This window comes from Ambystoma mexicanum, chromosome 2p (assembly GCF_040938575.1).
Source record: "Ambystoma mexicanum isolate Mex_15411 chromosome 2p, UKY_AmexF1_1, whole genome shotgun sequence".
Taxonomy (NCBI): Eukaryota; Metazoa; Chordata; class Amphibia; order Caudata; family Ambystomatidae; genus Ambystoma; species Ambystoma mexicanum.
In genome coordinates this window covers 1,246,474,343-1,246,499,428 of record NC_090923.1, presented here as the reverse complement: position 1 = coordinate 1,246,499,428, position 25,086 = coordinate 1,246,474,343, and the positions used below count along the sequence as shown (strand labels likewise).

General features: G+C 45.7%; 1 protein-coding gene across 2 annotated transcripts in view; it reads left to right on the top strand.

The window, feature by feature from the left end:
- The window catches only part of LOC138567392 (E3 ubiquitin-protein ligase RNF216-like), a 2,013,370-nt gene that overhangs the window by 906,113 nt on the left and 1,082,171 nt on the right, over positions 1 to 25,086 (top strand). For both annotated transcript variants that reach the window (XM_069645556.1, XM_069645557.1), the window contains one exon: positions 10,150 to 10,289. In XM_069645556.1, the coding sequence (XP_069501657.1) occupies positions 10,150 to 10,289 (140 nt within the window). The remainder of the gene's footprint in view (positions 1 to 10,149; positions 10,290 to 25,086) is intronic.

Below are 25,086 nucleotides of genomic sequence, written 5' to 3'. Positions count from 1 at the left end.
TTTTTCATTTTCACTTTCTTCTGTACAGAATGTAAGTGCACATATTCATAGCTCTACATTGTTATGCCTTTTCTTATATCCTGTCTTTGTACATTAGTATGTCGTTTTCCATGTCGATCTGTTTGCCACCGAAATTCAAAATGTGATGTGGACAGCTCCAGACATAGAGTATTGAATGCCTTGAATTAAGCGGTGGATTGCCGTCATTACAGTTGTTGGCCCATCAAACACTACGTCCCTTACTATTACCTAACCCTGCATCAAGGCACTCCCCCTTTTCACAACCGGCAATGAAGCTGTCAACGTCAGGATCTTCAACGGTGAGGATTTCCGCTTTACATACTGTGTCTTTGATCCCCAACACTGAAGCACAGTGCACCCCGAGAGACTTTGGGCTCTATATAGGAAGGTTCCATTGATGGTCATTTCGATTTGTGTTAAAATACCAGCTATGCCGTTAGACTTCCAAAGAAAAGACTAGTATAGTGGAGAAAGACGTCGGAGAGCCTGAGAAATTGAAATAGATTGAAGGATAAAAGCTAAGCAATTTGAAAAATAAAAGCAGAGCTTGATAAAGGGAAAGCTCAGAAGAAAAAATAACCTTCCTCTTTTCTTTTTCCCCACTGGCAGAAAATCATTGTACTATTTTTTAATGCTCCAGATTGTAACAGCGTGACAGTGGAATTTGCCATTCTAATAGCACAAGAGGCTGTAGTAGATCATTTTCAAAGCAACAGCATAAAGAATACATAATTATATTTCACATAAAAGCACAATATAAAACTCAATGTAGCAATATAACTGCTAGCCAGTATTGGAAAAAAGAAAAGGTGGGGAAAAGGGAGGAAGGTGATAGTCTGATTATTTGAGGCTCTACCTGTGTTCAGTCTTATAAGCAAATAGCATGATAGATGAGCGTTTCCATAGGAATTAAAGTGATCTAAGTGCTAGTGACATAAGCCGGTATATAACCAACCTTCAGCTTGAACATTGTATAGTGTCTGACAGAACCCTAGGTTCTGAATCACTTTTATAAAATAGATGCAACTTAAGTCACCCCATACATCTTGAGGTCTAGATTGTAGTCTGTTACAATTATCAAGTTCGATATTGCGTGCATTCATCATGTCCGTGATCCATTCTGTACATATATGAAAGCGTTTCTGAATCCAATTCATGGCCATATTCCGTCACGCCAACCAGGGGACCTGGTGGAGACGTTTCTTGTTTCAATCTTTCTGAATAATAAATGCACCTTCTTAGGAGTCCGTTGGAGACATAGCAACCTCTGCATCTAACATGGTACCAATATCCTCTGGCCAGAATGAAGTGATTACCCAACATCTCCATACCATATGGATGAAGTCTCCATTTGACTCTTCATTTGGGTCACTGGTCCTATCTCAAAGGGTCGATTGCTTGGAGTTTATTTGGTGCATAATATAAACAATGTATGAATTTAAAGTGTATGATAGAAACTAGGACTTGGAGAAATATTACTGCTGCCTTGCAACTGTCTATCCGTTGATTTTCATCAATCGCAATAGCAAGGTCGGCATCCCATCATTTCCTGACCCAGTTGTCCGGGGCAGCTCTATTTTTTTGAATATGTGAATTCATTTTAGATATCAGACCAGTGGTGAAGTGTGATCCCATCACCAGATCCACCACTGCCACGTTTGTTGTAGGAGGCCTGGGAAGGACGGGCTAACCTGCCTTAAATAATGTCAGTCCATAGTAATACAATAACAATGATTTCGATGTTATTAACTGAGTTTGGGGCATGGCAGGAGGGAGCTCCCCATCATGGAAAATATCATGCAATGCTGAGATTTTCTGCTGCTCCCAAGCTTTATACAACATGTGTTCATGAGTCGCGCTAATCCCTACCACCCTGCTACAGTGCAGCAAGGTCAAAAAATAGGTAGTCGTTCAAAATCTCTCCAATTTTCATCCACACCCATGGTGTACATTGAAGGGGATTGATACCATAAGTGGGTGGTTTATCAATCAATTTCATCCATACATGGTGAATTGAGCCTGAGCGAACAGTTAGTAATGCAAAAGTCTGGTACAGCCGGGCTACCCCGAGAACGTTTGTCCAAACAGCACCATTGCAGATTAGGCTGTTTAGTTGTCAGAGGCTTTTTTAAAGGTAGGATTGGCTTCCAAACACACAATAAGGGAGGCTATGGATGTCTCTCACAATTTCGTAATCTACTTAATAGTTGGGTCATTCAAAGGCAATTGTAGTTAAAATGCTATGATTGTAGGTCAGACGCACAACTGAAAAATGTAGACCTACCGTTTAATAGAGAACAGTTCTTTGGGGAGTGGGTGCACCCTGAACAGGAATGGAGTCTAATACAAAGACAGGCAAAATCCTGGGGCTATAAACCATTGCCATCCTTATTATTTTGTAGGTTGAAGGTGAAAATCATGATACCTGCTAATGCACTCTGAGGAGAAACCTGAGTTTGGAACAGGTGTATAATCAGCATAGGTATCCGCAACAGAGTGCACAATGTGTACAGTAGGGCTACAGGTATTCTGTTAGACCAATGAAAGGTGGTGTGGTGGATCAGAGATGGGACGCGGACAACTGGACAGGTTTTATTAAAGAGAATAAAGTGAAGAAAATGCCTCTGCTAGCCCTATTGCTATGGGAGTGATTCCCTTCATAAGAACTCAAAATGAAAGATGCTCGTCAGGACGTCTTCAATAAACCGGTTTTGTCCTCTCTCAAATACCTAAGCTATCTTCCTGACCCTACCACTATTAAAGGAAAACAAATCCAAATAATTTCTCTGCTTGCTGTTGGCTGGTGCATGAAGCCTCCTAACCAAATGTCTCTGAAAATTGCTGCTGTTGTTTTTTTCAGTTTCTCTGTTGCTTTCACAGTTCCAGTGAAGCACAAATGTTCCTGTATTAACAAAAGCGAAATGTTCCCTTTGTCTCAGAACTGGTTTATTTTTATACCTTGATAAATGATGCAGTTCCTCAACAGTTTGATAGCCCAAAGGTTTAAACTGCTCTCTACCTAGTCACGATTCTGGATGAGTTTCTATGTCTTTTCTCTCTCTCTTAACTTGGTTTGGAGGGAGTTCTGGTAGTTTCACAAGTTCGTCTTGGCTCCCCATGCCCTACAGATAAGGGCTGTATCAGCCACTTTCACCCCCTAAAAATAGGCAGATTCGCTCCAAAAAATAAAAATAGGTAGTAAAAATACTCCCAACATAAAATAGGAAACACACCTTATGCCCATGCTTTCACCCACACAGCTCCATGGATATGTTTGGACCAGTAATGCACATAGTACGAAAGGAAGAAACTACTGTTATAAGTGACTGATCAGAAGAAGTAAAGCTGTAGCTTTTAATGTGCATGAATAACTAGGTGCAAAGAAATTATTACCAAAACAAATTCCGTTTTATAGCTGAACCATATTTTTCTCACTTACTCTGATTGGGAATTCCAATTAGATTTTTACTACTGAAAAAGTAATTTTACTCCCAACTTTACAAAATAGGGAGTAAAATACTCACACTTCCAAATATCATCTGAAGCACTGGGCTCCCCCTTTCAAGCAGATTTTCTTCTTCAGATGAGGTCATTTTTGGTGGTCACCTATCGACTGGGGAAACTCTGCTACAAGGAACTGAATATAGTGCTTTAGTTGGCCTTTGTTTGTGCTATGGGTTATCTGGTTGGCCCAGACCTTTACCTCTTGGTTGGCTGTCTGTCCAGAAGATTATGCGCATCACATTTATCAATCTCAGGTCTTTTCCTCTTTCATATCCAGAGGTCATACCCCTTTAAAAATAATCCTTTTGTTAGTCTCTTCCTATGGACCTGTACATTTTCGTGTTTCTTGTAGTCCCCTGTTGTATGTGGGAATCGAGCATTACCTCTCGGGGTAATGGCTTTTGTCTAATTCCACTCTGGGTGAACTCTAAATGGCTCTTCCCAGTTGTTCAAAGACTCGGTTTGGCTCTTCCTCCGGGCTTGTCTACAGTCTGAGTGGAATAGCTTTCTGTGGTCCCACGTGGACCGTTGTCATCCGATTCAAGTGACCGCCGTGTTTCTAACACCTGTCAGTGTCTTTTTTGTTTTTCTATCCGATCCCTCCCTCTGCCTCACGGTAGGGTGTCTGTTCCAGGGAGACTACTTCCTGCATATGATCCCTTCTCTGGGCTTCTCTTCTTACTGTACCCAGCTTTAGGGTATATGCTTCTTGTTTCCCTCTTTCGAGGGATTCCTCTATCTCTTGGTTTCTAATACCTTGTTTTGTTCAGGATTCTCGTACCCCTTTATGGGAGTTTCTCTTTTCGTCTTTCTATGACCCCCAGGGCCTGTGAGCTACTTGAATGGTATTGTTACTTTGAGTCTTTTGCTTCGGGCCGCAGAGCTTAACCAAACCCCCTCTCTCTTATTGCCTTCTGCATACCTGCTGTTCTGCTGTCTCTTTCAAAGGGAAAGGTGGTCGCTCCGTATGCGGCAGAACAATCTGGTGTTGGACGCTGGTTCCTGGCTCCCTCTCGTGGGTCCCGGTTCAGCAGCAACCTTCTCTCCGGTGGCCTTTTTTCCAGCAGGCCAATCTCCCACTTTAGTCGCGGTTCGTCTCTCGCCAGGAGGGACCTTGGGTTTCCAGCTCCCCAGCACACCTGTTCTCAGCAGCGTGGCGTGGCTCTTGGACAACCACGTAACTGCTGTGGTCCTGTCTCCAAGCTGCAACTGCTGCACGCTGTAGCAGCAATGCCCACTTTTCTCAGCCTCCGCTGGGCTGGCAGGCTTCATGTCAGCTTCTCTCTCTCGCTCTCTCTCTCTCGCCCTCCCCCTCCAGGTAAGGTCTGTTCCCTTAATATGCCAATCCCAAAATTGAGTAACGCGGTTCCATTGGCCCTGTGGCTTCTTTAAGGAGGGGTCAGCAACCAAGCCAAGGACATGTGGACATCCCATTTTTTAGTACTCATCTGTTCCCATGTATGTAGACAAAATGTGGTACATTGGGGCTGAGGGAGATGCTGTCAGTTTGTTCAACTGGGAGCCCTTGTCCCCTAAAGGGGAGTCGCTCTCAGTGTGATCCCATTTGCCCAGACCTCTAGGAAGAACTTTGCGTAACAAGCTCACCTCCTTAGTCTCCCAGGGGTAGCTCTCCCTTGGGGACAACGGACTAATTCCCTGGATTTGTCACTGTGGCCATCAAAAGCAAACCTGACTCTCCTCCCAAATATGTCTCACCCCCTCCACTTATCCACCCGTCCCTCTGCCCCCACCCCAAGAAAAATACCAAGGTGGATGAATGGAATGGAGGGGGATGGAGAGAGACAGAACATCCCTCCTAGCCTCACAGTGGCATGAAATTACAGCAGACAAACTGGTGCGTCAGAAACTTTGTCTGAGCCCCCCTGGAATTCCAACGAACCTCATCCATCACGTCGATCAACACACACCACCAGTTAAGCAGAAATGCAATACAAAAGGACCCAAAATCTCTTCAGGCAATGGGCATCTAATGTCCCTATTTATATGTGAAATGCGGACGGGAAGATAACTCTGTGGCAACGCGCGGCTCTTGGTAGCAAGACCACGCTGAGCAACCGCAGGTTCAAATCCCGGACCTGCGCTTGGAACAAAAAAATAAACAATAAATGAGCGAGTTATAAATAACCTGCAATGAAACTAGCGCCTATGGGTTATGTGCGCTGTAAATAAATACAAAAATAAATAAGCTGACAAAGTGCATTTGGCCTGGCATGGATTTAAGGAACTTGAACAAATGCAATAAAATTTGAAACGTTATGCATGTTAGATTAGTTTAAATTAACAATCCATGGCAAGTGTCAGATATACACATAACGTTCCCTCGAGGGCTTGTTGCGTGACACTTTTGTAATGATTTGGGCTCTAATGTTCATCCTTTCTCCCACTTCTGATGTTGGCGCAGGTGGTTAGTAAGCTTGAGACAGAAGTAAACTGATCCTGATGGCTCCAATGTGGGTTCATCAAGTCTGGAAGTTGGATCTTCTAGCCCTGTCAGGGACGAGGAGCTAGTACATAGCGTTCCACAAATCTAACTTCCACATAAGATGCAAACATAAAATTGTATCCATTGTTTGACCCCTTATGCTTTACATGTTGCGTAGATGTGTCCCAATGTTTATTTAGAGATTGTCCCAAACTGAGTTAGGCAAAAAGTTGTTTGTTCAGCATTAGTTGCCATGGGTAGTCAAAAGTAGCTCCTGGTTGCTGTTGTCAAGCTCACCAGGCTCGTCTAGGCTACAGGCAGGAGCTAAATAGCTCCCAGCTCTCCTCAATTTCAAACCCTGCAGTGGCAAATAATTTCCCCTCAATGCGCATCCATCCAACTTTCTTCACCATGAGATGGGGAAAGAAACAGCATCGTAGCCCAGCTTTCTTAAGCCTGGCAGCTTGGCCCAGCCATTATTGGTATGGAAGCTATCCCTGCATTATATGGCACATTCTGCCCATCCTAGGGTTTCCATACAAAAACTGCATATATATCAGTAAATGGAAGATACTGTGTGCATATGGAATAGTGCAAAAAAGAAATTTCAATCCTCCATCATGCCTCTAGAAAGGTTGTGACAGATCTCCTACATTTTGTAGAATCGTGTTTGCAGCGTTCATCTATTAATTTAGTTGCAATCTCGAGGTACTGAAAGGACATGGATGCTTTTTATTCGTCATTCGCTAATTCAAGATTTTCTAAAATAATTGCTCCAAGGATTCCCTCTGGTAAAGCAGTCTGGTCCGTTTTTGGAAACTGAATGTAGTGCTTTCACGGTCAATGACCTCTCTGTTTCAACTATGCACTCTGCAGAGTTAAACATTGGAAAAAGGATTTCCTTGTTGCCATAGCCACTACATGCAGGATAGTAAAATTCAGGCATTCCCGGTGTGGGAACCCTACCTAAAAAGCCACCCTCAAAATGTAACCTTCAGCAGGGCATTAGAGAAGTGTGCCACAGATTGTTTCCGAGTATCATCTGAACAAAGAGGTTTGCTTTGCTGTATTTTTTAAGACTTTAAAAAACTACAATGGACTGTGTCTTTGCATGAAATGATGACTTAGCTATTATGTAAACAGGGCTGAAGAGTTCACGAAACAATTAGTATTTTTTGGCCTTTTCATCTAGTAAAGGTCAAAATCGGCAGTCACAAGGTGGACTGCAGCCCGCATTTAATGTTGCTGCAAATCGACTTAAAAACGGTTACCAGGCAGTGCTACTTGGCATTGCACAAGAAGACCGCAACAACGGCAATCCTGGCTCACAACCTTCGAAAGGAGATCTGCAAACTAACATGTCGAAGTCAATGAGGTTGTTGTGCGTTGTGACGAATCAGATGATCTCGTCCCGGGATTAAAGAGAAGAAACGCAATTCCCACCCCAAAACCTAGAAAATTAATACCACCTCCTAACACACCCTACAAATTGAATCCTAATATACCATACGGGTATATGTATTATTGTAGGGTGAAACCACCCTCTCGGATTACTGAGACGAGAAGACCAACTCCAGAGGAAAAAATAGTGGAAGGTAATACAGAAAAATACAGTCCAACAACAAAAGAGGACGACGGAGAACGGGGTGGAAGAGTAAGAGCAGCAGCAACAGCAGTAGCGAAGACGTCAGACATAGCAGTAGAAGCAGAGTGGAACCAAAGACTTGTAGTGGTTGGATAAGTCAGGCACGCATGCAGAAGGGCGGAAGGGAAGAGGAGCAAAGCGGAGCCTCGGAGGAACCATTGAGGAGTGGAGGAGAGAGCCAATGGTGGCATACAGAGGAAACAACCCAAGGGAAATCTCTTGAGTGGCAGTGGTCCACCAGTGGGCAACCAAGCCGTGCTGGGAGGCGTAACCTTGCAGCTAAGACACCCGCCAGTGGGGCGGTATGCCTGAAACAGTTGGCGAGGCCCGGAACTGGAAGGTGGTGACAGGCGGTAGGGGGAGCCAAGAGTGGAGAGGAGAGTTGTCTCTTTCCCAAGATCCCAGCCAGTGGAGGTGTGGGAAAACACAACTAGGAAGGAGCCCGCTGGGCAGCGACGAGTGACCGCACAGAGTGCGACGTTGGGGAGAGTAGCCTGCTGGCCCGCGCACGTGACAGTTGGTGGATAGAAGCACAAAATGGAAGGAACGCAGCAACGTCCCTGAGGGCCTGCAAGGACCCCTAAACAGCTACAAGGTAAGCCATCATGGGAGAACATTTGGGGAATGAAAATTGTTTTGAAGCAAAGTAATATTTCCAAAAGTGGCAGTGCTGAGGAAGGAAGAAAAAGAAATACCTTCCGAAGCATTATAAAGACTCAGATAAATGCAACTCGTCATAGGCCGAAAACAGTTTTTGGCGGAGAGTGGTGGTATCTTACCCCTATTTTGGAAGAAGGAAAGACCAGGGAAACGGAGTGTCCCCCTGGCCTAGGGAATTCCCAAAGCCTTAACAACTTGGAAAAAACAGGGAGGGAAGTGCCCTCCCTGGCATAGAAAAACCACTGCTAAGATAGTGGGTTTGAGGATTATTAGAAGGCTGCAGGAAGATAGCGAAGTATTGTTTATTTTCCCGAATTATGAATTTTGTGGTATATTAAGAGGGGCAGAATAGGTTTTGGTCACAGGATTGTGAACATTTATTTTGGACATCCTGACAGATGTGTCCACTAGTTAGTTTTGTTGGGGCAAGACATGTTTTTCCAATCACCTTTATCATTTAAATAATAGAAATTGTGAAGCACACCACTGTGTCAGTCTCTCGTTACTCTGGCTTTTTTGTTGTTTTATGAACTCGGGGGTTTTTACTCAAGTTAGCCAGGGTAATCCAGAAGTGGACCCCTTGCTCCCTGTGCTTGGTGAAGCACAGCTTCACCTCACTGATGTCCGACTAGGCCGAAATGCGTGTCTTGGGTTGCTCTTGGTACTCTTGTTCAGAGATTTGCCTAGCATTTCAGACTGCCATGCAAATGGATATTTCTCCTCTGTGAAAGGTACAGTGAGCTAAAACATGGTTGTAGACCCTCCCGAGTGGGCACTTTCCCAGAGAACAGGTTATTTGGCTGTGTACGTTCTCGGTAGTGGTGCTCCCAGACCTTTTTTTGTGTGTACATTACTATCTGGATAAAGATGCCAGGTCAGATACCAAGCTGTGCTGAAGAACCCCTTGAACTGATTCCCATCTCGCCTTATTTTTAGACAGTTTTACTGCTTGCTGGTTTTTGGCGATTTATTAAGCATGCACATCTGATCCAGTTCAGAGGAAATCATGTACATGCCTGTCTGTATTGTTCTCCAGCATTGGTATCTTTTTTTTACAATAATATGCAACCCATCCAGCCTCGTTGGAGACTGCCGTTGCTGACAAGGTCACAGGCTTTGAATCTGGCGAGATGAGGGTGGAGTAGGGTGGAGTAGGGTCGGTAAAGGAAATTTCGTCTATTTTTCAAAACAAGCAAACTGGCGTTAGAAACAGTGGCGCCCTCAGAAATGTTTCATAGGGGTGGCCTGATGAGGTCACTGGGGTGGCACACCAAAACAAACACATAACCGGCAGGCGGGCCGGTGGTGGGGCCAGCATTTTTATAAGGGTGGCCATGGCCCCCCTTGGCCCCCCCTTGGTGGCGCCTCTGGTTAGAAAGAGCATTGATATATATGAAGTATACATAATGATGTGAGCCTGTATGTATTGCTATGGGAAATATTTGTTTACCTGCAGAATCCCCACTTCTACGTTGGATAATATTGCATAAACATGGGAATCTATAAAAGGCACCAATGCTTTAGAACAACATATACAGGTAATTGCATTTGATTTAATCCACATAGCAGCATTGCCTTTGTCCATTATCTTTCTTTATACGTGTGTTCCGCATTTAGGCAGGGATTTTTCTGGGACACGGCATGGGGCACAGGCGCCTGCCCATAAACTTTATAGCAATACATTCCTAATTTAAAAGGGATCAGTTTCAGTCTGTTTGCTCTGATGGCCATGGTTTTTTCAAATAGTATTTAGAAAGATCCATAGAATGTATGTTGACCTGATCAGTCACTTTTTATAGTGGTTATATAGATTATTTTGCAAAAAGCCAATGTAATTATCATTTAGATCTTTAATGTTAAACTTTTTCTTCTGTAGGGCAGATGAAAATAGAAAAGCGAATGTTCTTCTTAGAGAACAAAAGACGTCACTGGAGGTCCTATGATAAGGATAAGCTTCACCCTTCTGTTATTGAGGAGCTGGACTACTATGAACACAAAACGAAGGAACTGGCAGAAGTAAGAGGAAATTGCTCAGTGTTACTTTCCCCTGTCTTTTTCTCTCCTGACTTCTTGAAGCAACAGCAAACAATTGTGTATTTTGGTATAAAGTGGTGGTCTTGTATTCCATGACAGAGATTTTATGACCATAGGAACAACACCTGAAGTGCACAGTGTGTGCTCTGTGCCAATATTGAAACTGGCTAGTTGGTATTGTTTAGTTAAATCGAGGTTTTGAACATTCTATTAGCGGGCTATGCAGCAGAGTGGTTGTCACCATTGGCTGGGTTGTGCAAGGGGGCAAGCTGTGAATGCCTACAGATCTAGGGGCAGTAAGCAGTTGAGTTCTGTTAGAGAGGCACATATTGTCCAACATTAGAGAAATGCTCTCAACGTTGGGAGATGCTAAGGTGTTTTCTTCTCTGTAATTCAACTTAATCTGTGCTCAGATATGTTCAAAAACTGGACTGCATTCATCATACTAGAGGGTTTATTCCAATATGCTAGAATGACTTTACATGTACCAACTGTTCACTGGGGTCCAAGAAAACAATTTTTCAAGTTGAAAATTCTGGTCTATGGCACAGATGTGGTCAAACATGAATGCCTTGTAAACATTTCTGCATTACTACCTGATAATGGGCCATGGAAATAATGTCATAAGGCTTATAAAGGATACATAAAAGTACCACGTAGTAAGGAGTGAAAAAATGACATTCTTTGGTTATTGAGTTTATATAGCGCTTTACTCCAAAACGCTTTACAGTATAACAGTACAAAAGAAAGAAGCATATTTACAAACTTGAAACAAACCAGTGGTACAGTACATAGAACAATTTACTCAAAAGGAGGGGGGAAGGGGGAGGGGGGTGTTCCCAGATGGTCTTGACTCCCACGGGTGGTTACAGCATCCAATATAAAGGCATCGGGAGGAGGGGAAGGGGGGGCTTTAGGGGGAGAGGTAGGGAAGGAGAGTTGGGGGGGGGGGGTTGGAGAAGAAGGGCTCTCAGGGAGGAGCGGAAATATGAGTAGGTGGGGGAGGAGCGGATAGGGAGAGGTAGAGAGTTCCAGTGGAGGGGGGCCAAGAGTTGGAAGGAGCGGAAGCATGAGGAGGCACAAGGTGCTGGGGATACAATGAGAAGGTATAGGTCAGCTGAGCAGAGAGAGCGGGAGGGAGAGTTGAATGAGAGGAGGGAGGAAAGATAGGGGGGCGAGGTCATGGAGAGATTTGTAGACAAGGCAGAGGAATTGGAATTTCAATTGTGAGAGGAAAGGGTGCCAGCTGAGTTGGAAGAGTGAGGTAGAGATAGAGTCTCGAGGGCCGAGGAGAAATAAAGTACGGATAGAGGAGTGAAGTGGCTTTGAAGTGGCTGACTGTTTTACAAATTTCATTGAGAACTTTTCTGACCGGCCAAAACACATGCTCGTATTACATAAGGAAAGGAAAACATTTGAGTGGTATATGCCGTGCACCAACGTGTTTACGGAGGTGAAATTGTTATTGGATAGGGCGCTGGTCCTAGGGAATTATCATCACAGACAAAGTTATGTGAGTGAATGCTGTCCTCAGCCAGGTCGATGGGCAGCTGGAAAATGTTGGTTCTTCAAGGTCGGTGTAGAATTAAAGGTGAGGTTGGATCAATAACTAAGTGGATGAATGGTTTACAGGAGCACATGTTCAGAGTCAAATGTGTTCCAAGGGGATAAAGAACACTTCAGTGGGTTGTCTATCTAGATTGGCAACCACGGTAGAGAGCAACAATGTGCCTGAGGAAACATGTTATGAGGCCCAAATGTGTAGTGGGCAAACGGAAGTGGGAGAAGGACATATTGCAGGACCAACAACTGTGCCCTCAAAGCACTGCTAAGGTCTGATAGAGTTAATAAGGACGCCATGAGGGAAATGGGGTATGCAATCCTATGGGACAATAAGGATGAATCACTTGTAGTGGGTGGTCTGGTTACACAGGGGTATCGGATTCTTAAGGATAATAGAATAGTTTACATCAAAGGAGATGTTTGGAAGGATTTAATTTTAAATGAAGTACATCACGAAAACAGTATAGGCAATCGCTCGGAGACCAGGGGGAAGGTAGACCGGTTCAAAGTAATAGAAAATAACTATATAGCTTAAAGTGCTGGTTGAAACAGAAAGAATGAAGCTGAGTGACTGTTCACTCTTTCACACCAATTTCAATTGCAGGTCCCTCCATTTAAAAATCCAAAGGGAATACAAACCAAACTATCATGTGTGCCCAGCTTGAAGGGGAAGGCAGGTTTGTCATGTATTATTCCGCTGTGATGTCTAGAACCTTGGATAAGCATCATAGTAACAAAAATGTGTAAAGGCGAAATGCAGTAAAATAAGGACCATAGAAGGTGGGTAACAAAGTAAAACTCGATTAATCTGAGGCTTTGCCAGAGCCAAAGGTCCAAGTGGTCACTCCCACTGCAAGTATTGGAAAATATGGCCAAGCAGTCCACTGATAGTAAAATGTGAAATTGTGACATTGTGTTCAAGTGTCAGCCTGAAGGTGTCAAAGTACCCCAGTCAGTGGGTTTACCACAAACTGGGGTTCGCATTCCAGATTGCTATTTCAAAATTCACATGAACTGAGGTTGATTTCCATATGGCACCTAATAAAACCCCAGTTTTTCTGTGCTAGACCTGGCTTGAGGAGGACCTGAAAAAAGTATTAGGCCTCGATGATTATGTACAACTGTAATAAATTGTGATGACTTGTACATAATGCTTGTTACAAAAAAATAGTGGTATCAGCTCATATTGGGTTGCAACAACGTGATGGCAAGGGAACAAAATATGGACAGCTTAGAGATCTAGATAGTGCATCCTTTGGGGGGAAACGCAGTTGGAGTCTGGTACTAGTGTCTACTGCATGAGGCCCTGTACTGATCCCTTTCCTTAAACTGTGCTGCACCTCCTATTGGTGTTCCCTACAATATTATACTGTGGTGTATTCAGTTATCTAATTAAAAGGGGGTACAGCATCCTCTTTCAAATCTGATCATTAAACATTCAATAGACTGAGGATTTAAAAATGGCTATGCTACAGGGTGAAATGCTTCTACCTAACGGAGGACTACTCAATTGTTTGTAGTGATTAATTTTATTGGGGTTAATCAAACATCCCTTCCCCTTTGCTCAATCCTTGTGGGTGTCCCCCGCCCTACTTGGGGACAGTACTGGAACCTTTTGAAAGCCAAAATGTGACCTACCTCTTTAAATTTAGTATAGCGCATTGGAACGCCCCCGAAACACTCCCCTCAGGTGTCTCACCTCAGTTCCTTTTTTCGCACGGACGGTGTAGGACCAGTCAGCTAGGCGCAGTAACCTTTCAATGTTGGCATGCTCCCTGTTCTTTTGTTTTTCTAATTTCTTCGCCTCGCTTCAGTGCCTTGCCTCTCCCAGTGCATGCCGGCTGCAGGAGGCTTCAGGAGGTGCGCATCCTGCAATCTATCATTCCCGGTCTTGGACCCTCATGCACTCTGCCTTGAGTGCCTGGGGCCCGACCACCGCTGGGACGTGTGCGTGGCTTGCAGCTCTCTTGGTCACCGACCCTTGTAGAATAGTCTTTCCCACTGGAGAGTGATCTTCCACTCTTCATCACCTGGTCATCTAAAGGACTTTGTCGCCAGGACCTCGCGTCAAGATAAGGTAAGTCCTTTGTTTTCTAAGGTCACCAGCATGGACACTCCTTTCCGGGACCTCCAGCTGGGAGGGGTGCCTTGAATTCTGGTACTGGTGGCAGACCTGAGGCCGTTAAGGCTACTGGCTCCCAAGCCGAGCGGCCCAGAGGCTCTTCCTGGCGATCCACCGAGGGGCGCTCCAGCTCTTCATCTTCTGCACCCGGGTACAAGGTCCTTCGAGCTGTGGTTCCAGGCGGCAGCCTGATGCGCAATCCCATACGACTTCTAGCTCCCCAGTTTAGGGCTTACAGCCTACCAGAGACATCTCTGAGGTTGTGATGCTGGGGGACGATTCAACTACTAGCCCGCTGGTGAGGGCCCTTGGCCTACCGGAGCCATCTCAAAGCTCTGCGCTTCTGCTTCAGGGTTGGGGCACACAGTCCCCGGTTATGTCAGACCCTGCACGGGTCATTCGCACCCACCCACCCAGGGAGTGGGGCAAGGCCCCAAAATGGCAGACAAGCATGTGGCAGAGCATGCACGGCTGTCGGCCGTCTTATATTGGACTCTAGGCCTCAGGCAGCGCCATCGCCTTCAGAATGGGCATCTCAGGGTGGTTCCAGGCTTCTTCCTTCCGGGAGTGGTTTTGTGCCCCATGGCTCAGGCGGGTGGTCCCCGCAGTCTTACATTTATGCCTCCCAGCTGGTCGATACCCATCCCAGGTTCCTCATCGGCCTGTGAGGATAGTTTTTCCAGCGCTTCTTACTATGCAGATGGCGACATTTGTGAAGGACCTCATCAAGGAAGTGGGCTGACCGGGGGGAGTCTCCCCCTCCCCCCCACCCCCCCCGACTCCTCTCAGGGGGAACCAAGATTCCCCTCTGCCTGGCAAAAAAGAGGGTGGGAGGGTGGTGACTACGAAGCACAGGAAGGGGAGCCTTCCATGTCCGTGAAAGCATTTCATGAGGTCTAGCAGAGTTAGCAGAATTCTGGACAGGCCCCCCAAGAGCCGGGAGTGCTGGTGGAGCGCACTAGCGCCCAGCGCCACGGGCTGCGAGTGCATTCCTCTACAAAAAGACATCCTTTCTTTGGCTAAGAAGGTCTGGAAAAATGCCTTGGGTGGGAGGGGCGGGGGGGGGTAAGCTCAGATGAACAAGAAGTTGGACGCCCGTTTTCGGCTGTTGGATGGGTAACCGGTTCTCTTGGTGGCCCACCTTCAATCAAATTCTTCTATCATTGCAGTAGCGTCTTTGTATTCAAAGCCTACAACTTCGTCTTCTGCGGCCGGGGCTATCTCCAACTGTTTGTCCAAAGAGGACATGTCCCCTGTTTTTCGGCAGGAGGTGCTACCACAATGTCAGGCTGCACCTGCGCCAGGCCAATGCTGATGATATCCTCGCTTCGGCAAACCTGAAGCTGTGGCTGGAGATTGGAAGTTCCTGCCGGATCTTTCCCTAGAGTCATGCCTCCTTCAAAGCAGGTCTGACAGAGGCCTGCGTGATTGCGCAGGAGCTCATGGAGTCTCTGCCTGGGAGTCGAGATTAGGCGGATGCGGTGGATGCACGCTACAAAATGTTCCTTTGATGTGCAGGAGAGGATCCTCAACTTTCCGTTTGAAGGGACAGATCGGTTGTCCTAGTCCACTGATGACGAACTTACAAAAAAGACTTCCACCCAGAACTATAAGTCCTTGGTCATCCTGACAAAGCTGGGGCAAAAGTCCTTCCCACAGAATTGGGGCATGTCTGACTTCAAGCCTCTCCCCTTCAGTGGCTTCAAGGGTTTTCGGGACGGCAGAGCTCGGCAGCCAGACAGATCCCCCACCAACCACAGGAGGAAGCAACAGAGGAACTTGCAGGACTTTCTTTCACTCCCCCTCCTCCACTCCCGTCTTGGATAGCAAAAAGCATCTTGGTCAAGGAACGCAGCTGTCCTTTGTGCAGCTGGAAGCGTTTCCCTTGGATTCTTTCAGTAGTCTCCACAGGCTTCAGTCTTCCTTCTCCTCTACCCTCCTCTTCTCCACTGTTGCTGATGGAGTTGCTTGTGCGAGATCCAACAACTTTTGGATGTGCAAGCGGCAGAACTGGTGCGTCCGTTAGACAAGGGCTCCCGGTTTTACGCCTATGGTACCCAAGAACAACCAGGCGGCCTGAGGGTACTCCTGGACCTTTTATTCCTCGAACTACCTTAACCCTTGAACGATTCAAGATGACCACTCCTGCCCACATAGCAGAGTCGCTGTGCGCAGGGGACTGGATGTGTTCCTTAGACCTCAAGATGCTTATCTACATGTCCCCATCCTCCAACAGCATCAAATTCCTGCGGTTCACGATTTTCGCATCACGTCAATACAGTATGCTGCTGTTCGGCCTCAGTTCACCTCCTCGTGTGTTCATGAAGCTCATGAACGCGGTTTTGAGCCTTCTGTGCTTGGAGGGCCACCACCTATACCCTTATGTGGACGACTGGTTGGTGAGGGCCAGCTCGCCCGAGGGGGCGGTTCACTACTGCCAGCGGCTTGCAAATGTTCTTCACCAGTTGGTTTTCCCTCAACCAGCGGAATTCACAGTTAAACCCTTCCCAGGACCAGGTGTTCCTTGGGGTAAGATGGGACACGGCCATTAAGAGGGTGTTCCCCCAACAGCCGATTTGTCACTTCCTGGCCAACTCGATCACCCCAGGATGGTGGTTCCAGCACCTTGGAAGTATGGCTTCCTGCTTGCTTAGTGTGGCATGGCCAACTGAAGATTAGACGCCTCCAGCTCCATCTGGCAGCCAAATGGGACCAGGAAACGGGGGCGCTGTCGGACAGGCTGCCCGTCCGCCCCCTCTCCCTAGTTTTGCTTCCGGATCTTCACTGGTGGCTTATGGACTGCGGCAGTGCGACCCCCCCCCCCCCCCTTTTCTCAGTTGGCGCCTACTCTGGCAGTGACATAGGATTCCTCCCTCATGGGCTGGGGAGCAACCCTGGATGGCTACTCGAATTCGGTGCATGGTCCAAGGCGGAGGCTGTCCTGCATACCAATTTTCTGGCGCTCAGGGCGTTTGGCCTGGTGCTCAAGACTTTCTTGCCGGTTATCTGGTGCAAGGCGATTCTGGTCAGAACAGACAATTCAACGACAATGTTCTACTTGAACAAGCAGGGCGTATTTCCCCCCCCCCCCCTCTCTCCCCTTTTCCTATGCATGGAAGCAGTGTCCATCTGGGAATGGGCCTTGTCAGAAGGGATCTGGATCTCTGTTGTCCATCTCCCGGGGGGGGGGACAATGCGGAAGCGGACCAGCTCAGCCACATGGGGTTCTATAGCTACGAATGGGAGTAACACACTAACTCATTGTCTCCCCTCTTCCAGATGTGGGGGTTTCCTGATCTGGACTTATTCACATCTCCTGAATTCCAAATGCCTCCTCTTTGCTTCATGTGCTGGTCGGGACTAGGGATCTCTGGGGGACGCATTCCAGCTCTGCTGGCACAGCCGCAGTTGCTATGACTTTCCTCCTCCATTACTCCAGCGGACCATCTGCACATTTTGTACCTCGATGGGCTGCAGCCTCATACCGATTGCCCCCCATTGGCCCTTGAGGATGTGGTTCTTGGGCCTCCTCGAGCTCTGCTCCCAGCAGCCCATTCATCTTCCTATCCCCAGCAAGGGCTTCCGTATGCAGCAAGGCGGGCGGTGGAACACCCAGACACGGGCAGGCTGGCGCTCTCTCGGCATGGCTCCAGATCAACAAACGTCACCACTCGCTGTTCTCTAAAAGCAATTGGGAGACCATACAGGAGGCTGTCCACATGCTGGACCGGGTTTTGCCACTGCGCTCGCGGCGAGGGACTGGTCCCACTCACTTGCTCCTTGGACGACGTGTTGTCTTTTTCCGCACACCTATCTTGGTCAGGGGTCCAGGCGGAAACTTGCCACACTTAATTGGCGGCCATCAGGTGTAAAAAAACTGGCTGGATCATACCTTCTCTGCGGCAAACCCGGTGGTCAAGGCCCACCTCAAGGGCTTGTCCAGAATGTTTCCTCCGGTTCATAGGCCCCATCCTGTCTGGGACCTGAACGTGGTGCTTGCCGCCTTATAGCGCAAATCTTTCAAGCCGATGGCATCGGTTGATATCAAGTGCGTTACGCTCAAGGCGGTTCAGCTGTTGGTGCTCACCCCTGCATGGAGAATCGGTTGGCTGCAGGCACTGTCGTCATGCAAACCCTTCACCACCTACCACAATGACAAGGTCATCTTGAGCACTCATACATACATCTTACCCAAGCTGGTCTCACCGTTCCATGAGAACCAGGAAATCTGCCTGTCTGTATTCTTCCGGAACCCTCAGTCAGAGGCAGAAAGGGCCATGCATTCCCTGGATTTGAGTAGAGTGCTCAAGTTCAATCCTCTACCAGACAAGATCTTTCCAGAAGTCGAAAGCGCTGTTTGTCACATTCGGGACGCAACCACCGGAATCGAGGCCTCCATCGCCCGTTGGATGGTCCCGGCCATTTCAGAAGCTTATGTGACCCCAGGTAAGACGGTGCCCACAGGGATTCATGCGCACGTGGTCGGAGCCAAAGCTACAGCGGTCACCCTTGAGAGGCACGCTTCTTGGGAAGTTATTAGCAAGGCGGATACGTGGGCCACTCCATCCGTTTTCTGTAAGCACTATTCCTCGGACACCAGCTCCAGATGGGATGCAGAGTTCAGTCAGGCGGTTCTGAGGAACCTTTTTGCTTCTTCATAAGCATGAGGCAGGTTGTCCCAGCTCCACACTGTTTGTCATGTCCTGTGGAACCACCCACAAGTATGGAGGAAAGGGGATGGGCCGTATGAGTAGTTAGTTACTCACTGTAGTGACTAGAGTGCTCGTAGTCCTCCATCCCCTTTCCTCCATACGTCCCATCCACCTTCTCCCGCTAGTATGCCAGGGGCTAAAATGTTCAGCTTAGCAAGGTATTAGCGCGATATGTCAAAAGGGGATAGAGGTGGGGCGCCGGAGAGTGGGGCTTCGGGGGTGTTCCCACACCTGTGGCTGCACCACTGCACGCTATATTAAATTTAAAGGGTTAGCTCACATTTTCGCTGCCAAAAGTTTCTAGCACCGTCCCCGCGTTGGGGATGTACACAAGGATGGAGGAAAGGGGACTAAGGACTATGTGTACTGTAGGAACTATGGTGAGTAACTTAATTTATACTACCCTCTGCAACGATTTTGCAAATCTTTTTCGCTCAGTTGGATTTGAAAACGAGGTTTGCTGCATTTGCTTAGGGGGACAGCGGAAAATGCAGGATAGCTTTGCTGCGCTGTTAGGGTGTGAAGATGAAAAGTATCCACATTCTGCTTGCAAGTTGTATTAATTGGTTATTTGTAAGGTGCCATTAACTGTTTTGTTTTGTGGGTGGTTTTGAGAGGTACGTGTATCCACTGGGGGGGGGGGTGCCTTGTGTTCATAGTGTGACGGTGTGTTTATTGGGACTTTTGTTCTACTATTTGGTGGGGGAGATATAGCGATTATGCTTATACTGTGTATTGGTAGTGTTTGTTCAATTACTGCGTTTTGGTGTTGTATGCGTATTCTAAGGTGCAAAGTAGAATTTGTGTATGATCGTTAGGAAGCATGTTGCAGAGACCCTCCTGGGATCTAAAGTATCTTATGTGGTGTAGCCATGCAGAAGTCCTGGTAGTGGTCCCCTAACCCCCAAGAACAAAGTCACTGCAGAGAATCCTGAAGCACCTCAGTGGCCTGGTGGTTATAACTGGCACCATATAGCTTAGACCATCTGGGGCAAAAAGCACAGTGGAACAGAATAATGGTTGAAGACCAACAAAATCGCAGCGGCGAACGCCTTGGGGCAATATCGCAGTGAAGCATAATAAGTTAATGACACCTAGGAGCAGCGAAAACGCATGCATACCTCACACACACACACACAATAGAAAAACTTTTGCTGGCAAGCAACGTTTGTGATGTATTTAAAACCTGAAAAGGGCAGAATATGCCAATCTGGGTGGGCACTGGAGCGCTAATCAAAAGTACAATAGGGTACCCATCTTGGTTTTGCATGTCCTTCCATGTTGCATATGAGGAGGTTAATGAATCATGCAGGAGTGAGATCGATCACCTAAAATTGTAGACATTCGTAGCTTGTGAGGAAACAGAAGTCCACAAATCTTTCGTTAGAGTTCAGCCCAATTTCAGAAAACATAGTTCTGCAGGAGCCAAACCGCAAATTATCAACCTTTTGTTGCATACTACTGCTTAGTCATGGCAAACATTGTCGGCTAATGACAAATAATTAAAAAATCAAAACAGACAAAACCAAATCACCACTGCTGTGCGTCATTACATGGTCTAGACTTGTAGTTTATTAAAAAAAAACAGACGTCTTACAACGAAGTGCGAGTGCATATCATATTAAAGGGCAAGTGAAGTAAATACGTAAGACTATTACACATGTAGAGATCACTGTTGATGCATTAGCTTAATACAATTCATGATGAATTCTTAGCTACCGAGAAATTATAGTATGATATAATAAATATGAAATGCAAATCGACTCATGAATGCAGCTGAACTCACACATGCACGTGTTGACGAATGGGGACACAAAAACAATCCATACTTGTGACACCTCAAAAACATAAACTACATTATTTTGTCAACTTTGAGCATAATTGTTTCAAGTTCATGAATGACTTCATACGGAATGTACATCAATCTTCATCGTGTTAAGATAGACACTTATTTTTAAATCGGAGGAGCACATATTCCAATTGCAAGATATTGTAAATGCAATATAGCAGAGAAACCGCTTATGAACAGACCAGTGAATCGGAATTAACACGTATGGGGCTTTTCAGGGCTTTACAGTTAAATAGAATTATGACTCCATTCCGGTTGAAGTAATGTCAATTCATTATTTTCCCATCATGGGTGATTAACTATACTCGGGCCAACCCATTTCGTTATCAGAACCTGCGAAGTTGACAGCAGCATAGCTCAGGTTGTTTTTAATGAACCTTAAGTGCGCCACATTTTGCAGTTTCACCTTGTGTGTATTGTTTTCTGTGTACATCTTCCAACAAGGGAAAATCAGGCCAACATTTACATACTTGATTCCAGATATATTTACTTTCACACTATACTACAAACTCTGCATGAGCCACGCAGGAAACACCCTGAGGTTTTTTTCAGCTAAATAACAGGTCTTGGCTACAGTGATGCAGCTATTAGTAAAGGTCGCCTAGGTGTCTGCCTTGTTTAAACATGAATTTGGTCTTTTAGCAATTTTGGCATGTATTATGTTATGTTATTAACATTTGTAAAGCGCACGTTCGCCCAAAGGCGGCATGGCGCTGGAAAGGAAGCTACCCAATTGAAGAAGACCAATGGAGTGGTCGGGCTTAGAACAGATTAGTTTTCAACGGTCTTCTGAATCCAAGATGGTTAACAGTGGCCCTAAGAGATACAGGGAGGCTGTTCCAAAGTTTGGCCGTGGTGACAGAAAAGGCTCTACCTCCGAGCCGTGCCCGGTTAAACCTAGGGACAGTAAGCAGGTTAGAAGTAGCAGAGCGGAGGTCCCTGTCCGGACGGTATCAGGTAAATTTAAGCTGCAAAAATTCAGCTCCCTGACCATGAATTGCCCGATGAACAATGCACAGAGATTTAAAATGAATTTGCTGGTTCACCGGGAGCCAATGCAGTTGGCGAAGCACTGGCGTGATGTGGGCACCATAAGGGGAGCCAGTGGCCAGCCTAGCAGCAAGGTTCTGCATACGATGAAGGCGGTGTATAAGGCCGATAGGTTGAGACAGATGGAGCGAATTGCAATAGTCCAGTCGTGTGAGGACTAACGCAGCCACCACAGGGGGGCGGAGGGCTTCCGGGATCAAGGGCATGACCCTCTTGAGGATTCAAATCTGGTGGTGGGTGGACTGGCACACGGCCGTGACCTGGTTAGACATCAACAAAGAAGCAGAGAGGATAACTCCTAAGTTCTTTACTAACTGGATTGGGTAACGGGCCCAAGGCAGAGGGCCAAAAAACAGGGGTCCACAAGGAGGGGTTAGGGGGGCAGCCTACTAACAGTACCTCCGTCTTATCAACATTTAACTTTAGCCAATTCTGATCCATCCAAATCCTGACATATTTTTATGCAAAATATGCTCATTCTTCTGTAATATACGAGCAATGTTAGAAGACTGGTTATGGTAAGCAGTTATGAAGCTAACCACCTTGCTTGAACTCTTGGACATTATTTCGTGACTAACCGGTCATTTCTTAAAATTGTGGAGGCCCTATTAAAGCCATCATCCATGAAATGCTTTTTGTACCCTATTTGCTGAAACTAGGCTTCCATGCCTACATGTTCGCACCTAGTGTTTCACAAGAGAAATTCTGCTTGCAGAAATTCTGTAAACTTAATACATTTCCAGGAGGATGCTCCAAATTGGCATTGAGGATGAAGTAGCCACACATTTTGAGATCAAAGAATTCAATGTTACTATATGTTCCCGTAATAAAAAGTCAAATCATTTACATAGTTGGCAATTTTTTATAGATTAGTGATCCCTTCCATAAAAATAATAAATTATCAATATATTGTACCCACATGGCAATCTTGGTATTTATTAGCAGCATTATTCAATATCTAGTGACCCCCAACAACCTGCCAATAAGTGTGTGTAAGAAGCAGCAAATGTGGTTCGCATAACCGGTGTGTAGAAAAAATAGACCAGTGAAAAGAAGTTATTTTTTTAGCACAGAGCTAAACATTTCGGTCAGCATGTTGGTTTGCTGTGCAAGATTGATAGACCGATTTCTAAAGAAGAATTAAACTGCTTTGATGCCCAAGTCCTGGTTGGTGGCTGTGTTTAACATTATGACCTCTAGCGTCATCACAAGAAAATAATCCTCCCGCAGAACATCATTCAACCTATTGAATGCAGCTCCTGCTTCTTTGATATACAAAGGAAGACTACTTTAGTATGTTAATAGGAAGGAATCGATGAAGTTCAGCATTTGTTTAATCTGGGACCTTTTAGAGCAGACTACAGAGCACCCTGAGGGGCAACAGATGGACTTGCATACTTTCTGTAGAAAATAAAACTTGGTAGGATACTCAATGTAAAGACAGTAGACCTCATTCCAAGTTTGGCGATGTGGGAAAAAATGGCTGTAATTCCGTCACCAGCATTTTTCCCGCACTGTCAAATTATCATTTTGTGTGGTTTTATCACGAATGGTATTACCGTGCGGTAAATCCACAGTTTTACGGAGGAACAGTGGAATATCTCTTAATCACTCTCTGCCATCCCATTGATATGTGTAGGGAGAAGGATTTAAAAATGTTAGTTGTCAATGAAAAGTTCAAATTTAATCAAGCAGAATGCCAGTGTACAAGTTTGATATATTACACTGTAAACTAACTGCTGAAACATTAACTTTATTGCATGTATAGGTTGATATTACTTTGTGTTTAGAAAAGTTGTATTTTTTATTTTTGTATTTTATTGTTTAAAGCGCCAGCCTAGCTCGAGAGCAGCAGAGCGCTATAGTGTGGGTTGCCGGCATTTGGGCTGTCATCTTTTAACAGAGCAGTACTATGTGGTCTGTTTATCAGTATGCGTCGTACATTGGAATTAGTGTTTGTATGTATGAGTGTTTTTATGTCTGTGAATGGGTATATATTTCTTTTTATTTAAATGGTAGTGTTTTTTTAAACTTCATTTTTGTCATTTGTATTGGTTTGTGGCTATGTTAAGATGTACATATGTGCTGATATGTTGTTCCTTGTCGTTTGTGAGCATGATTTAAGGTTCTCACAATGCTGGTTTTATTTTGCTGTGTAGAGTTTGATAATTTGTATACCCAGCCTTAATCGATTGTTTTATTTTTAGTATTTATTTATATGGGCAATAACCTCCAGTCTTAAAAAATGGTTCCCTTCCCGGCTGATTTATTTATTTTTTTGTTATGGGATATTGTATTCTGTTGCCATTATGTTGACAAATTTGCTTGGAGTCTGAAGGTTATAATTATGTGCGTACTGTTTCCCAATTTTTGTGTATGTTACTTAGTTGATATGCCCATTTTGCAGCCATTCTGCTTATATGAAGTGATAAGAACATGATGTGGAAGTCAGTTGGACCTTTGTTGTTGTATTGATATAGTATTGGTTACTGCATCAATTAAGATTTTTGATGTTTCCCGTTTAGATGTTTTGTTTGTGATTGGATGACTGGGTGCTGTGACATTCACCTGCCTGCTTCTGGGGACATATAGCGGGTTGACCAAAGGGGTAGGGATACCTTCTCTAGCTTGACGATTTGAGGCCAGAGGGAAGTATACCAATCACCACCTGATCATCCTCGTGTATAACCTGTCTGGTGACAGTCACATGGTGATTTTATTCCAGACGTTGGTCACAAGAGAATGAAACTTGACAGGCAAAGAAAGGAAAACATGCAAACACCTGCCTCATATTGAAGCCTGAAACTCCCACTAGCCAGCCCCCCAATCATTGAGCAAAGATACATCATGCAAGCACAGCATCCTTCAGCTTTGTAACAAAGAAATAACACACACTGTTATTCTTACCGACGGCCCTACCACAAAGTACGACCCACATCAAAATTAGAGAGATTTCCCCTGCACTGTACGTAGTTGTGATTGATGGTAACTAATCAAAAGAGCTGAGTGGGCTGGAGCTCTGCATGGCCAGATGAGCTCTCTGCGACACAAGCCTTGACTCAAGCTCTGACGCCAGGTTTTTCTAGAGCAGGTGCCTAGGTTCGAGCTCAAGACCAGACACTAGTGGGAAAGGTGTGAAGAGCAGGAGAGAAGTATGCAATGGAGCTTAGGTGACCCCAGATGTCCCAGAGCTAGAGGGCAGTACCAGCTTTCTGGGCGAGGCTGGAGACTTCAGAATAGTGGGGGAAGTCATAGAGTGCTGAGACAGAAGCAGGCCAGATTCCACCTAAAGGCAAGCGGGTTGAAAGTGGTGGCCAAGGGGCTTAGAGGACCCCACAAGGTGGTAATACAGTCTGGTTAACGGTGCATAAGGGTTTGTTAGGATGTGTGCACCTGATTTGTGAGGTAGTACGATTGGAAGTAGGTTGAGAGGGCAGAATCTGAGTGAGAGTCAAAGATAGTTGAACACGATCAGGAGGAGAG